At 47.9% G+C, this 15,386-nt stretch overlaps 1 protein-coding gene across 1 annotated transcript in view; it reads left to right on the top strand.

Annotated features, from left to right (window-relative positions):
• LOC8030485 (protein kinase C iota type-like) overlaps window positions 1-15,386 on the top strand; it is a 117,946-nt gene that overhangs the window by 28,443 nt on the left and 74,117 nt on the right. Inside the window, exons 2-5 of the mRNA XM_040505072.1 lie at window positions 7,420-7,752; window positions 8,681-8,758; window positions 8,860-9,054; window positions 9,107-9,204. Of these exons, the coding sequence (XP_040361006.1) occupies window positions 7,420-7,752; window positions 8,681-8,758; window positions 8,860-9,054; window positions 9,107-9,204 (704 nt within the window). The remainder of the gene's footprint in view (window positions 1-7,419; window positions 7,753-8,680; window positions 8,759-8,859; window positions 9,055-9,106; window positions 9,205-15,386) is intronic.

Genomic DNA, 15,386 nt, shown 5'->3' with positions numbered 1-15,386 from the left:
TTCTGGGAGGATTGACAGACTGAGGCCTTCGGGGCCCAGTGCGGTTACGCAAACCAGCTCGGAGACGCCAATGCGAGCCCCGCGAGGTGTTTTCTTTTCTCTGTAAGGTGATCGAGTCCCTGGAATGGGTTCGCCCCGAGATAGGGATGGTGGCTCCGTAGAGCAGTGCGGCTCTTGCGCTGTCCGGTGCGCTCGCGTCGGCCATTGAAAATCCAAGTGAAGGAGTGTGATTTCCATGCCGAATCGTACCCACATCCGCAGCAGGTCTCCAAGGTGAACAGTCTCTAGTCGATGGACCAATGTAGGACCCACTAAGAACGGCATGGCCGTTCTTAGTTGGTGGGGCGATTTATTCCGATAACGAACGAGACTCTAGCATATTAAATAGGGGCGTGGTTCTCCGCACCTTGCACCCTTTTTAAAATGAACAAGCGGCTCTTAGCCACACGAAACAGAGCAATAACAGGTCTGTGATGCCATTAGATGTCCGGGGCCGCCATGTGGCTGCACTTTGCGGCCCCGCGAGGGCACTCACAGTGACTCTCTAAAATGTCACCTTTATCGGAGAGTGTCATCTTTACCGCGTACCTACAATTTTTAAACGACGCCTGGACATTCGCAACCTGAGTGAAATCCAGCGTTACTAAAACACTCAGTTGGGAAACTCACCGTCGAAACCTGGGCCGCTGGCGTCCACCGAGACCGAGCTAAATACGACAACAGCGCCACTCTTTATCATTTGTCTGTACTCTGGTCACATTGAGCTTTTAGAAAGCATGTTTTTGTGTAAAAACAAACAGAAAAGACTCTTTTTGAATGAAATTTTTTTTAGATTAGTTCAAAATGAAGGGCGCGTGAAGTTTTTATAATCTTTAGTTTGCAAGGGTTTGCGGAACAATTAATATTGTTTTTATACAACCATTCCTCAGCGGTGCTTTCAGGTAGCGCGTCCCGACCTAGGTGCATTTTAACTTCGATAGTAATTTGCGGCGCGTCCGCTGGGGAGACGGGGGTGGCCCCCCTGTAACCTCTTCCGCTGTACCTGTTTCGGCGCCGAAATGGCCGATTAAAGCCAAAATAGAAGTAACGTGCAGCTCCTCGAGTGGCCGCTGCGGGAGAAATGGCGGCGTTGTGTTCGCCATTAGCTCGGTTCTGGAGGACAGATTATAGGGCCACTTTTTCAGAGCAGTCTCTATGGCAGTTTCCCAACTGAGTGGTTCTAGTAACGTTGGTGAAATCCTTCACCTCAAAAGAAAGGACGTATCCTTCAAGGTATTTCCTTTCGCCTTTTTCAAAGGCCGCGTTCTCGCCGGTGAAAAAGCGGTGTATCTCCGACAGACGCAGGAAAGGTAAAGCAGGCATCGCCTTGACTAGCAGACGTAAAGCAGACGACGTTAACTGCGCCAACCGCGCCAACCCGCCGACGCCGTTAAAGAATGAGGAGTCTCGCCGAACACGAAAGGAGGGGAAAAGTATTTGGGAGGAAACTTGCGGACACTAACCACCCTCCCCCTTTCGGTTCTTAGCGAACAAACCTCGGCGCCCCGGGACACCTCGCCAGTGAGTCCTTTGACTTCTCTCCTTGATGCGCGTCCGCTAGTTGTTAGACGAAAACAACGTACCGCTCGAGTTATTTCGTCTGCCCTCTCTGAAAGGCGAAGTCGAGCTCGCTCGTAAAGACCTGCACTTCCGAAAGTCGCAGGAAAGGTAAGACAGACGCAGACCACGTTGCGAGCAGACGACGTTGCAAAGGAGCAGACGACGCTCAGATAGGGGGTCGCGTCGACCCCCTATTTATTTCAATTAGCCAATCAGGGCTCGGCGTTCTGACGTCACCGCAACCCCCTGCGCAAGAAGGAGACGAACTTGCCCTCCGCATTACCTTAATACAGTTAAGATTCTGATATAAACGCGGTAAAGGCAATAAAATAACATTAGCATAAATAAACATATAAGCACAAACAGCGCACTTTGTATGATCACACAAACTTGTTATTCACCTTCCAGTGAAAACTAAAATATTACCACGCAAATTTACAAATGTCGAGGCAACTGCGCACGGATAACAACGAAAAACAAGATTGAATTATATCACACACACACAAAAAAACGACTGCAACATTTAACTTGCGTCCCACATGACCCATAAAGCCCGTAAATAAGTTGTTTCTTACCTGTCAATCTTATCCATACGTCCCACAATATCTGACACGAAAATATTTGAACACGAACTCCAAGAAGTCTCTCTCTCTATCGAGAGAGCGGTCTATCGATAATCGACCAGTGTCATCGTTGGCTGGTTGCCGCACACGTCACTCAAACCGTAGAAGGACTTGTTTTACGAATCTACATAAATGCCGTAGTACCAACCAACCAAAAAAAAAAAAAAAAAAAACTACCAAAGACTGTGGTGACGACAGAAAAACGACGGGAAGAAGGATTGAAACGCTTATGGCCTGAATGTCCAACGAGACTGAATGTCCAACGAGCCTGAATGTCCAATCGGTCACGTGACAGGCGAGACGGAATATACAACGAGACGAAAGATGCAATCGAGACGGAATGTCCATCGAGTCTGAATGTCCAACGAGACGAAAGATCCAACCGAGAAGACATTTCTTTTTTGAACTGTAGGATTACTGATAGTTACGGCGGTGAAAAATGCGTTCGATGAAATGGGGAACCGGACATTTCGGTGCGGAGATATCGGTACGCGATCATTTCGGTATGTGGTCGCTTCGGCACCGGGCTTTTCAGTACCGGGATTTTTGATGCACGGCTGTTTTGGTGTGCCGCTGAGCTTGCCTCACTGACGTTGCCTCTGTGAAGTCCCCAAAATGAAATAGACCGATCTCACCAGCCAGTTTGACTACGCCACCGCTGCCGCAACGCATCGAGGGAACTTTAGTCTTTTTGCGCGTGCGACAACCTCGCTGGAGCTCTGCGCGTGCAGGCCACGAACAGTCTCGTGCACTGCCGATTGCCTCCTGTGAACTAAAGTTATGGCTGCCTCGCGCATGCGTCGAACGCTTGGTGAGATCGGTCTATTAAAATTATGCTCGTATATTTTGTAGACTTCAAAAAATCCCAAACACAATTAATTTATTGTTCGTTATATATATCTATATATTTATCTACATATAAAAACGTTTTCTATAATTTAAAAAAGACGTTTGAAAGGTCACACATGCTACAAGATCAAAGACCGAACTCGTTGACCATTCACAACCTGTCACGCGTTTGATTTTAGAAGGTCGTACTTCTGGAGCGGAAACAAATGTGGGACCCACGAGAGTTCTTAGAATCGTTAATCGTGCTTATCCCCAGCCACAGTTCTTGCGTATTGTACGAGTTGCTGTATTTTTCTTATTCGTGTCCCTAGTCCCGCAAAGATGATGTCCCTCGCATGGGAGAAAAACGCCTGATTGAATTTTTGGTATTATAATTATTATTAGGTGAAGCCGGTGTAGTATGTGTAATTACTCTTAATTGTAGTTTTTGTTTTCTTCTTTTTTACAGAACGAACGTGAAAGTTTTAGAGACTTCTGATTGGACTTCTCAGTCCCCAGAAACAAAAATTCGATCCTCATATCAAAACCAGTGATAGAATACAACGTTCCTTCCATTAAGCCTTTGTACAGCTAATCTCCTCAATTGGTGAGCTATTGTCCGGTGATTGTGCGGAGAATTCGGCATATTGACGCTTATCACGACGATTAGTTTCGCATGCTTCGGCCACCAAAGCGATTGCTGTCGCAGTGAACCATGTATTAAGCAAACAAGTAGGTAATATTAATAATTATTACAATACCTTTTTAGGGTTGGCTTCCGTCATTTCTGCCTTTCCTGGTCACGTGGCATGCAGCAATCGCACCGATACGCGCCCAGGTAGCATACCAAGGCTGCGATCGGGTTTCAACTGGTTCTAACTCTGTCACAGAGCCGCTGCGACAGTGCGACCGTTATTTATTTATATGCGTACATTACAAGTGCACATATGATTACGGCATCAGGAGGTCAGCCCCTCGCTCGGTCTTCCCAAATTCCATAATGCTAGTGTTGCGAGTCAACATACTCACGAAGAACCCGACTTTTATCATTTTGAATAACCCGGTTACGATTCACTATCGGAGCCTTGCCAATTCTGAGAGCTGCATTTGTCATCCTCTCTTTTTTGAAAGGAGGTCTCACTGTTGACTCCCACTGTCACCGGCAATCTACACGCCCAACCCTATTTAACTCTTTTCGACAGTTCGACAAACGGGGACTTTCGCCCCATTCTTCATTCTGCGAATCAGGACGAATTGTCCTTCTTCCAGTTGTCTAGAGACCAATGGAATTTCGACGAAGTGACCGGATTCGTGGTGCAATACGCTTCCCCTACAAGAATAGAAAGCCACGTGGAACGATCTATTGTTATATTCACACATGATGCAGGCTATTAGACCATCCGGGTGTGAACCTTCTGCTGCACGCCGAGATAGATGCGTTCGCTTCCTTTATCAGCAGTCAAGCTCCGACCTACCAAGACGTCATGAACTACCTCGACATAATGGCGAGCTTTGGAGTGCTTCCAGAAGCCAGTTAAATTACATGGGCTTCTAAAAACCACTATGCATGTCACATGCAAAAAAAAAAAAAAAGTTGCGTACTGTGTGATACTAGTATTATCGCTCTACTCACTGACATACAAACCTATTGGTAGGGAATGGATGCGTATGTAAACTACTGACGACTGCAGTGTACAGTGAGTAGTTGTCTCTTCCAAAGATAAACGAACAAAAATAAAAATTTCTCAAATTCACACAATTGTTCCGCATTTACTCAGTAATTGTCGGGTCACACCAACCACCACCCCCATGCATTTACAGCCGCGTTAGGTGTAGATTTTATTTAAAAAACAAGATATCTATATATATTTTTTTTATTAGTGGGAAATTACGCTTGTGGAAACTCTTGATGCCTCGCACCCACAGCTCCCAAAGCATTTTTTTTTTTTAAATTAAATATTGACTCTGCACATAGTCAGTGGCGCTGGCGGGCGGTCATGTGTTTGGAATGCGGATCTCCGTATGTAGCTCATCTATAGATCGAAACGGGCAGGGATGAGGACTGAACTAGAAATTCCTGGGTTCTGAAGCGCGGCTTTTATAGACGTCCCCCAATTGCGATCCACTATACATTGCATCCCTATTATATATTTCAAATTGGCTGACCTATGTCATCGGAATATTCCAAACATTTGAACTGTTAATATCAAAGGAGCGTTAGGCGACGTACAATCGACACCTTTAAACGATTGGTACACTCTCCGGCAATATGAAAGACCCACTGGGAGCGCGTGGCCGAGGCGGTGGCTGGCGGGGGCGCTGCGAGCGCTCCAGGCAATTCCATTCCGCTTCGAGGGGAGGACGCTCACTCGGGCTCAGATAAAGCGAAACGCGCTTATCAGTTTGTGCCGAGTCCCGAGTGAGCGTCCTCCCCTCGAAGCAGAATGGAACTGCCCGGAGCGCTCGCAGCGCCCCCGCCAGCCACCGCCTCGGCCACGCGCTCCCAGTGGGTCTTTCATATCGCCGGAGACTGTACATAGCTGCGCATCGGCACTCAGTTAACTAACCATCAAGCCTTCCTATAGATGAGATTATAATATTTGTGTCTGCTCTGTTTCTTTGTCGGTCCGTCAACGTCGGCTTTTGTGGCACGACATTTTAGTATGATGTAACTACGGCAATGCCTGCAGGAACGCGGACTAAATATACACACAAGTCTGTACATTCAAGAGGGCAAATTATTCTAGCACGTGACAGGCGAGACAGATTGTCCAACGTGCCTGAATGTCCAACGAGACGAAAGATCCAACCGAGACGGAATGTACAACGAGCCTGAATGTCCATCGAGACGAAAGATCCAACCGAGACGGAATGTCCAACGAGCCTGAATGTCCAACGAGACGGAAGGTCCAACCGAGACGGAATGTCCAACGAGCCTGAATGTCCAACGTACCTGAATATCCATTATTTGATCTTTCGTCTCGTTGGACATTCAGGCTCGTTGGACATTCCGTCTCGTAATCGGATTGAAAGAACCACACGCGAGAGAAGCGGCAGCAGTGTGGGAGGCTTAACGTTGTCACCCATCTATTGCTCGTGGTGCGCTCCCTGCGGCGATGACTGGATTTTTTTTTTTCGGTTCCCTTCCCGTCGGAAAGTCTCAGCATTCCTATTTAGATAGTCAGAAGCTCTCACACAACGTAACTTTACCAGAATCGGAGCCCGTACGAGAGAAGAAAATGTCACACCGGACCGCTTCATTCAAAAAGTGTGGGGAGCTGGTCGACTGCAGGTAGTCCCGCGGTTACGGGGATAATCATACATATAAAATTCGTACTTTCAGCCTTTGTAGCGCGCTTTATATTACGTTTATATTATATATATAATAAATTGTACAAGACTGCACTTTTAAAACATATATTAATGTCGGATAAACGCGCACGAACACCACCGCGCCGCTCGACAAGAAATATTTTTTTCATGTTGATGCCATATATTTTCTCACGTAGTTGCACCATGGCCTACCTTCTCCAACATTGTGACGTAACCACTCGGAGGGCTACGGCCTTCTCTTCTAGGAGGTATTTTGGCTGTGTCCAGGTGCACAAACGAGGGTCCGCGCAAGGGGGGAGTCCCTCCTTTCCGCCTTCTTGAACTGTTTGGTACAATGAGTGATTTGTGAGTTGAAGAGCAAAGCTAAGAAGGAAAAAGTTGAAAAATCGTTTAATGACCGCTTTAAGCACTTGAGCGTACTTTCAAAAAGTGGCGCTGCTCCCATGTTTAGTGCGGCGACGTAACGGTTCCTGCTACGTCATTACCTACGTAGCAAGATCCCCAACGTGGCTAGATTACCTTCCAACTAAGTTTCACAGGCATCCACCAGGTGCACATTGAAATATTGTTTAATAGCTCTAAATTTAGTTTTCTTGTGTCTTTCACCGAAAGACTGGTGTTTTTGAGACTACGCTGCAGCTTGCAACACATTTAAACTAAAAAATGAGCGCTGGAATTTCGTTTCCGTACCCCTTTATTGCTTTCGCATTTACATCTCATAAGAAATGGTTAGGTGTCCTCAGAATATTTTCCCGCGATGGTCGCTTTTGCGATGAAAGTTATCGCGCGAGTGCTGCATGTCGCCGGTGTGAACGCGCCTTGAGAGTTCTTTGGTCAATCAACCACACAATAGTGCACTTAAGACGCACTCCAATTCGTTTAGTCAGCTCTAGGGATTCAAGCGGAGCAGAATAAAAGGCTCGCTTGCTGCACAACTTACTGAGTAAGGGGGGTTCAATTGAGCGGTGTGGGCGTAACCCGAGAGTGATGAAGGCACGGCCGTGGGCGCAGGCGAAATTGGGGCCCGCGCCTACAGAGTGGTGTTATTGCTTCGCGCAACCTGACCTTCCAAGAATTGGTGCTGGACCGCAGGAAGTCCCTGGAAATGCTGATGGAGGCCGGCCTGGCCGAGCCCGAGGAGCAGCAGCCCACGTGTTCTAAGGTGTCCAAGAGGAAGAAAAAAAAGCGGCTGCAGGATGGCGACGAACGTGACGGCGTGGCCGCGGAGCCCGAGCCCAAAACAATTTGCGCCAAGTCACGCTCGCGCGACTCTAAGGCCGACCTCAAGAAGAAAGACGCGGACCAGAAAGCGGACGTGGCAGACAAGAAGGCCGAGTCCTTTGTGGAACAGGCCGGCACCAGTACGGCGGTATGTGTGGCACGCGCGCGCGGGCGAGCTCCGGCCATTTATGGGTTGCACGTGAAGTCATGCAAAGAGCGCTCCGATGACCACCAGTAAAGAGGGAGCTTCCCTCTTCTCAGGATCCTCTTTCGTGCCTCCCGGATTTGCTCAGACGTCACTTTTTTCATCCCAGAAGGTTATAAAAGATTAACCCGTCACTCCAAATCTTACAGAAGCAGCTTCCCCCTCCTCCTCTTATATGGTGGTCAAAAGTATGCGATGTGACGTCAGCGCAACCCATGTATTAGGATCGTCTGTAGTTCGCCGAGCGGACGCTAAAAGGGTACTCCGGCGATTTTTTGAGCTACCCAACTGACTATACTTTCTGAATTCCCGGGCGTTACCCTTTCCGGTATGGTATTTAGTATCGCGAAATTCATAATAGTTATTTTGAAACCGGAAAATGATAATTATACGAAAACCAGCATTCAAATATAGGCGCACTTTTCGATGCCGTGACCTCAGTGGAAGGCAGGCTTGTCAGTCGAGCAAACAGTCAAGAAATAGACTATGCCAAGCATATCGTTCCGTGCTGATTCGCGGGTACTGCTGCAAGCTTTTAGAGCACTCATTTGACAGCATCAAACTGCTTGGAATCAGTTGGGAACAACTTCTACAGTCCAAAGTCTAAACCCGGCCTTCCAATGGCGTCACTTTTTCGTTTGTTGCCTCTAAAGACTTTCCGTTTAAAAAAACACGATGAGGACCAAAAATGTAAATTCGATATCTTCGCAAAAAAAAAAATAAAAAAAAATATATATATATATATTTGACCTATTATTTGGGATACTATTTAGTGATGATTGTTAGTGTGTTTTGCAAATTTTCAGGCAAATCGGGTACCATGAGGAAATCGCCGGAGTACCCCTTTAATGTTCGCCTCTCGCTTTTCCAGTTTTCCCGGGTACAAACTGATGAGGAATATGCAATGAGCAGAACCCCGACGGGTCTTTCCATCTCGTCTTTAGACTCTGTAAGTACTCGTGAACTACAGACGATTCAGCGGGTTGTGGGGAGAGCAGCCCTTGCTTCGGCGCCCCGACCGCTTCCCTCACAGCTATCCTTGGGTCGCAGAGCACGCCAAAGAAAGCGGTCACTGACACCTGGATCAACCCCAAGGAAACGGTCGGCTGGAACCTCGACTCCCTTGTGACGCTCAACGTCCTCGGTAGGGGCAGTTTCGGCATCGTCTACCTTGTGCGCCACCGGATTAATCGGCAGCTGGCAGCTCTCAAGTACATCCGCAAAAAGAACCAGAACTCGGAGAAGGTGCGCTGGCGCTGCGTACCGCTCGCCTACCGATAATGCTTCTTCTCCTTAGGAGCGGAGACGCGTGGAAGTCGAGAAGTCTGTCTGGGAGGCCGTCACAAACCACCCGTTCGTGGTCAACTTCAGGGCCTACTTCGAGACCGCCAAAGGGTAAGACGCCAGTGGAAGTAGCGTAGCTAAAGCTTGGAGCAGGTAGTTCCGAGACTCGGCGGCTGGGAGTATCAGAGCTGGCCTCTGCGAGGCGCACTTCTTTCAAATATTAGCAAGGCGCACTTTCTCCGCTCCCAACCATTAATCGACGCGGCTCCTAAATGACGTTAAGATATTGCGTTTGGGACGTTTAACAGAGCAACAAAGCTGGGGGGGGGGGGGGGGGGGGTGTATTGGTTAATGTCTCGTCATTGTTATGATATAGGAGCTTGTTCCCATTATATACGGCTTAGACAATTTTTATAAGTTATTGTATGTCTATGGAACAAATATTAACAGAAACGCGTCTCTATGAAGGGGGTATAGGGAGACATTTAAATTGTTCTCAGCTTATGGCATCCGCCAGATATTCTCCTCACACCGCAATTCCCCTCCCCCTCCCCCCCCCCCCCCCCCACCCCACCCCCTAAAAAAAAAACAGTATATATATTCTCTAGCCATTAGACGCATTTTCGCCCCGTTAGAAAAGAAAATTCAAATCCACCAGATAATGGGGAAAATCCACAAAACAATGGCATAGCTTCTCAGCGACGATTCTACGTCCCGGTACCTGCGCTTTCCTGTGATTGGGGACTTTTAGCACACCGTTACCGTGTTCCGCGTACCGCACTACCGGAGCCGCCACGCGGTCACGGTATCACCCGGGCGCGCGCTTAAAAGCATGATTCAAAGGCTCAGGTAGTGCGGTACGCGGAACACGGTAACGGTTTGCTAAAAGCCTGTATTATCTGGTTGTTAACAGGGGAATCGGTGGCCGAGGGGGTTAGCGACAAAAATATTCTTGTGAGAAACGCCAGTTTCTTAGATACGAGGGCTCACTGCAGTAGCCGCTCACGTACCTTGTATCTCAAGTAGTACACCAGTGAAACACTCGTATACTAGAAAGGTCTTAAGAATTAATTGATAAAAATAGTATGCCGGTAATAATTGCCTTCTTAGAAAAATCCAGAATTTGGGAATAACCTATTATTGTTATTCCCAAACTTTCATTACACTGCAGAACTTGGTTTAGTTCTCATTTAAATTTTATTGACTTTCAATATGAAATCGCCTAAATAGGCAATTTCCCTTTGAAGCGACTACGGCGGAAACTGGCATTTTTTCTGCTAATTATAGGTAGCATGTTTGACTCCTTCTTTCCCTATGCCTTAAGCTACATCAATTCAATGTTTTGGATTACCTCTCGTTATAATTTTTGTCAAATTTAATGAATTTACTGAGTTCAGGATTATTTTTTCTAATATGTCTAGTAAATGTGTTTGAATACGCCTGATAACATCGGAAGGCCCTTTCAAGTTCTTTTGAAGGATTTAAATTGAATATTCCGCTACGTGTATTAAACATATATATATATATATAGGTTTTTTTTAAGATTAACAGGTTTGTTTAAAAAAAGCCGTGAAAGTTACACTTATGCCGCTTGTGGAGGTGAGCTATACGGCCAGGGGGACATAGTATAGGGGGCTAATCGTAACGATCAGTCGGCTAATTAATTAGGATTCTTCAATTAACTTTTTAATGAATGAAAATAGACATATGGTTCCGATTAGAAACTTGCTCAGCGTCATCGAATACCACTATATCAGTAATTTTCACAAAGACTTCTCAAACCCGTGACAGTACTGGCCATCAATAAACATGCCTGATGAGGCGAATATTATTCCAATACTCATTTTAACTTATTTGTCGTGAAGAAACAATTTTCGTTTTCTTGTACAGCCATGCCATCCCAATAACACCGTCATCTTCTGTTTTGGTTTTGGACGCCGCAAGAGAACGAGCTCTAACGACGCTACTGATGTTATCACTCAACGAGCCAAGGGACGCCGCAAGAGAGCGAGCTCCAACGACGCTACCGACGTTATCGCTTAACGAGGCCTAGTGACACCGCAACACCAGCAACGCCGCGAAACCCAGAGACGCCATGGAACGACTATAGCAGAAGCGGACGGCTCTGAGGTCTCAAGTAACGAGACTGATCTCTTACATCGACGCAGCTATCGCAAGCCACTTCGACGAGCGAAGCGTTAACGTATTATTGGTGAGGCTCAGTGAGTTGCGAACGCAGCTGAGCAACGTGAACGCATCAATCGAACCACTGGTACCTGACGGAGGCGTTGAGGAAAACTACGCCCGCACAATTGAATATGACGACAAGATCGTCACGTACATCGCCACCATTGCACAGGAGGTAGAGGAACTCCGACGAGCGAGGCCCCAAGCCGGTACAACGCGGATTCGCAGCGACGGCGACAGACACGTTGCAACCTCCAAGGTGAAGCTGCCGAAACTGGAGCTTCAACGGTTTGGCGGTGAAGCCACCGATTGGCAACCCTTCTGGGAACAGTACAAGCAAGCCATACATGACAACGACCGCAGATGCAAGAACTTCTCAGCGTTAGAAATTTCTAACGCTGAGAAGTTCTTGCATCTGCGGTCGGCGCTTTCGGGAAAGGCAGCATCAGCGATAGCCGGCATTCAACCAACGGGCGGGAGAAAACTACGATACCGTCGTTTGGCTTCTCAGGGAGCGCTTCGGTCGGACTGACGTTCTCATTCAAGAACACCTCTCCCAACTACTTGATTTGCCAGCAGTACGACACTTAAGCGAGGTGAGCGGATTGCGACGTCTCTATGACCATTTGCAACGTAATATGGCCGCTCTCACCGCGCTCGGGGTTAATACCGACACTTAACGAAGCTATGCTCTGCTCTGCGCTAGTGAGAATGCTGCCAGGAGAGTTAGTCATTGACTGCCATAAGTGTCGACGTCCTACGGACAAGGAAAACGACGGTATCAAAATAGAGAGCCTACAACGCTTCCTGAAGCTCGAAGTGGAGAGCCGTGAAGAGGCTCAATAAGTTCATCAGCGAGAAGCCAAGAGTATGAGCCATACCAAGATAACAGAAGGCGGAAAGGGATCAGCCGCTTCTATTTCCTCAACTAGTCGCTCCAAGCAGACTGAACCGTGCGCATTCTGTGCCACGAAGAACCACGCTACACGAGATTGTCAGACATTAATTTCTCTGGAGGAGAAGAAGCAAAGATTTCGAGAAGCAGGACGATGTTTCCGGTGTTCGATCAAGGGACACACCTCCAAAGAATGTCGCAACAAGAGAATCATGTTTGAAACATGCGGGCGAAGGCACATAACTCAAATGTGTGACCCATCCTGGAAGAAAAGTAAGAACACCGCAGCAGAGTTACACTTTCAACTAGTAGGAAGAGCGATAAAACACCTGCTGTACTACTTCAAACACCTCAGGTCTGGGCAGAAGGGAAACAGCAAAGAGCTCTCACGCGTATCCTTTTTGATGGAGGAAGCCAACGTACCTTTGTGATGGAAGAACTTTTACGCAAGCTGCGACTCGAGGTTGTTGGTGAAGAAGACATTACTATCTACCCTTTCGCAGGAGCAGAAAACATCATTAAGGAAAAACGCAGAAGGGTACGAGTCTGGCTATGGAGCCAGTACAGCCAAAAGAAGCACCGCCTAGAAGCTCTGGAGATACCAGAGGTTTGCTCCGATCATCTTCTACCTGAGAGTGTAGTGCAAGGAGTCCAAGTACAGATAGCCGAGCTGGCAGACGTCACCTTGCCACCAGCCCAGTTAACAAGACACGGCATTGACATTCTTATCGGTGCTGTATACTATTGGACTCTTGTCTCTGGTGAAGTCCAAAAAGTGCAAGGCGCTCTAGTCGCCGTCAGAACAGACTTTGGATGGATACTTCAAGGGCCGATTCCCCACAGTGGTTTGACTGCCTCCTGTTCTACTGCGGCAGTTCTGAAAGCCAATGTGGGTGGAAGCACATGATCATCGCCTACCGAGCTCCGGTCACTTTGGAAGCTGGAAAGCACGGGCATCGCCGAACCTAACCTACCACAAAAGGAAGAGGAGAATGAAGTTGTCAGAGCGTTTACATCATCCATCAAGCTGACTACCGGACGGTACAAGGTGGCCTTACCTTGGAAGCCAATGAGCATTCAGCTGGCAGACAATGAAAGAGTTGCAAGGAAGCGTCTGGTGAGCCTCACAAAGAAGTTGCTTAAGGACGATGTGATGCTGACTGAGTATGATAAGACAATTCGCCAGTATCTCCAGCAAGGATTTGCAGAAAAGATTTCACCGAGTGCAGACAACGCAGAGAATCGAGTGTACTACATGCCTCACCGTGCTGTGTTACGACCTGACAGCCTCTCAACCAAGGTCAGAGTCGTGTTTGATGTGTCATCAAGAGAACCAGGGTGTCTGTCTCTGAATGACGCACTATAGAGCCAGGACCAAACCTGAATCCAGACCTCTTGAAAGTGCTACTGAACTTTCAGATTCATCGTATCGGCCTCAGTGCAGACATTGAGAAGGCATTTCTACAGATATTACTGAGACTGGAAGATCGTGACGCTCTACGATTTTTCTGGTACGAACGAATGCCAACGAAGCAAGAGCCGAACCCTCCTGTTGAAGTTTGGAGGATGACAAGGGTTCCTTCTGGAGCGACCAGTAGCCCGTTCCTTCTCGCAGCCACGCTACGTCACAACTTGTCGATAACAGAGGGCTATCCGGAAACGACGAAATCACTAGCCGAAAGACTCTACGTCGAGGATCTTATCACCGGAGCGAACACCGAGGAAGAGGCGGAACAGTTCTATCGACAAACATTAGATGTCATGATCTAGCCGGAATGACAATGTGGAAGTGGAACACAAATTCTACGGAGCTACAGCAGCTATTCAGCGAAGAAGGAACCGGGTGTGTTCTAGATCAAGTAGAGTGTACCACCCCTAGCGTTTCTCGAGTGTTAGGACTTGTCTGGGACAAAGACAGCGATTGCCTGGCTTTCTCCATTGGGGCCTGTTTTGGAATTCCTAGACCGGAACTGCAACACGAAACGATTCATTCTCCAGGCATCATCTCGCATTTATGACCCATTAGGACTCCTTTCCTCAGTCACCGTGACAGCCAAGCTGATGTTCCAAACCTCTAGGAACTGGGTGTCGACTTGGAGGCGCCACTACCTGAAGAGGTACAAACAATATGGACACAGTGGCACACAGCACTGCACCACTTAACGAAAGTAACAGTACCCCGACGGTGCCTTGAACTTCCTGAGGATGACCGAAACGAAGTCCACATCTTCTCAGATGCCAGTCCCAAGGCTTATGGCGCTGTGGCGTACCTGCGCACTCAGACTGCACCAACGAGGGTGACTTCGTTTTTGTCCAAGACCCGGGTGGCGCCGCTAAAGAAACTTTCTCTCCCAAGACTTGAATTGATGGGAATGGTGATAGGGGCACGGCTAAAGGACTACCTTACTAGGTCGTTGAACCTACAAGTCGCCAGCTGGTACCTCTGGACAAACTCAACAATCGCACTACATTGGGTGCGAGGTTCTGCTCAACAATGGAAGCCCTTTGTGGCCAATCGAGTATTGGAGATCCAACAGCTGACTGATCCAGAGCTTTGGAACCATTGCCCTGCACTAGAAAATCCGGCTGATCTGCTCACAAGAGGGGTGACACCCGAAGCACTCAAGTCGAGCGCGGCATGGTGGAACGGACCACCATGGCTTACGGAGCCACCTGCTGCCTGGCCAACGCATGAAGCGGGTGTTGATATGACCGCGGCAGATGAAGAGAAGAAACAAGTTCGAGTCCATAGCGTAACACTGAAAGAACAGGTTTTGCCTATGCAGCGCCACAGTTCCCTCTCGAAGCTTGTTCGAGCTGCTGCCTGGATATGACGATTTATACATAACTCTGGACATCCCAGCCAAAAACACGAGGGTTGTTTGACGACCGAAGAAGTAGCACAAGCTCAAGCGTGTTTGATCCTGCAGGTTCAACAGGAGGCGTTCAGAGAGAGCTTCAATGCGGTCGACGCTCAGCACGCATGGAAAGCAACTCTCCGTTACAGGACGTAAACGCATACCTGGGCAAGGACGGGGTGCTGAGGGTCGGAGGACGGCTCAGTAACGCTGACATGTGCGACACTGCAAAGCATCCCATCATTCTTCCATAAAATCATCATTTTATCAAGCTTTTGACCAATGCCACGCATCGACGACTTTTCCACGCTGGTCCCCTTGAGACTCTGACAGAACTGCGGGAACAGTTTTGG

This window comes from Ixodes scapularis, unplaced genomic scaffold (genome assembly GCF_016920785.2).
Source record: "Ixodes scapularis isolate PalLabHiFi unplaced genomic scaffold, ASM1692078v2 PGA_scaffold9__187_contigs__length_104089568, whole genome shotgun sequence".
NCBI lineage: Eukaryota > Metazoa > Arthropoda > Arachnida > Ixodida > Ixodidae > Ixodes > Ixodes scapularis.
The sequence above is the reverse complement of the archived record's forward strand: the minus strand, read 5'-3'. Positions and strand labels throughout refer to the sequence as shown.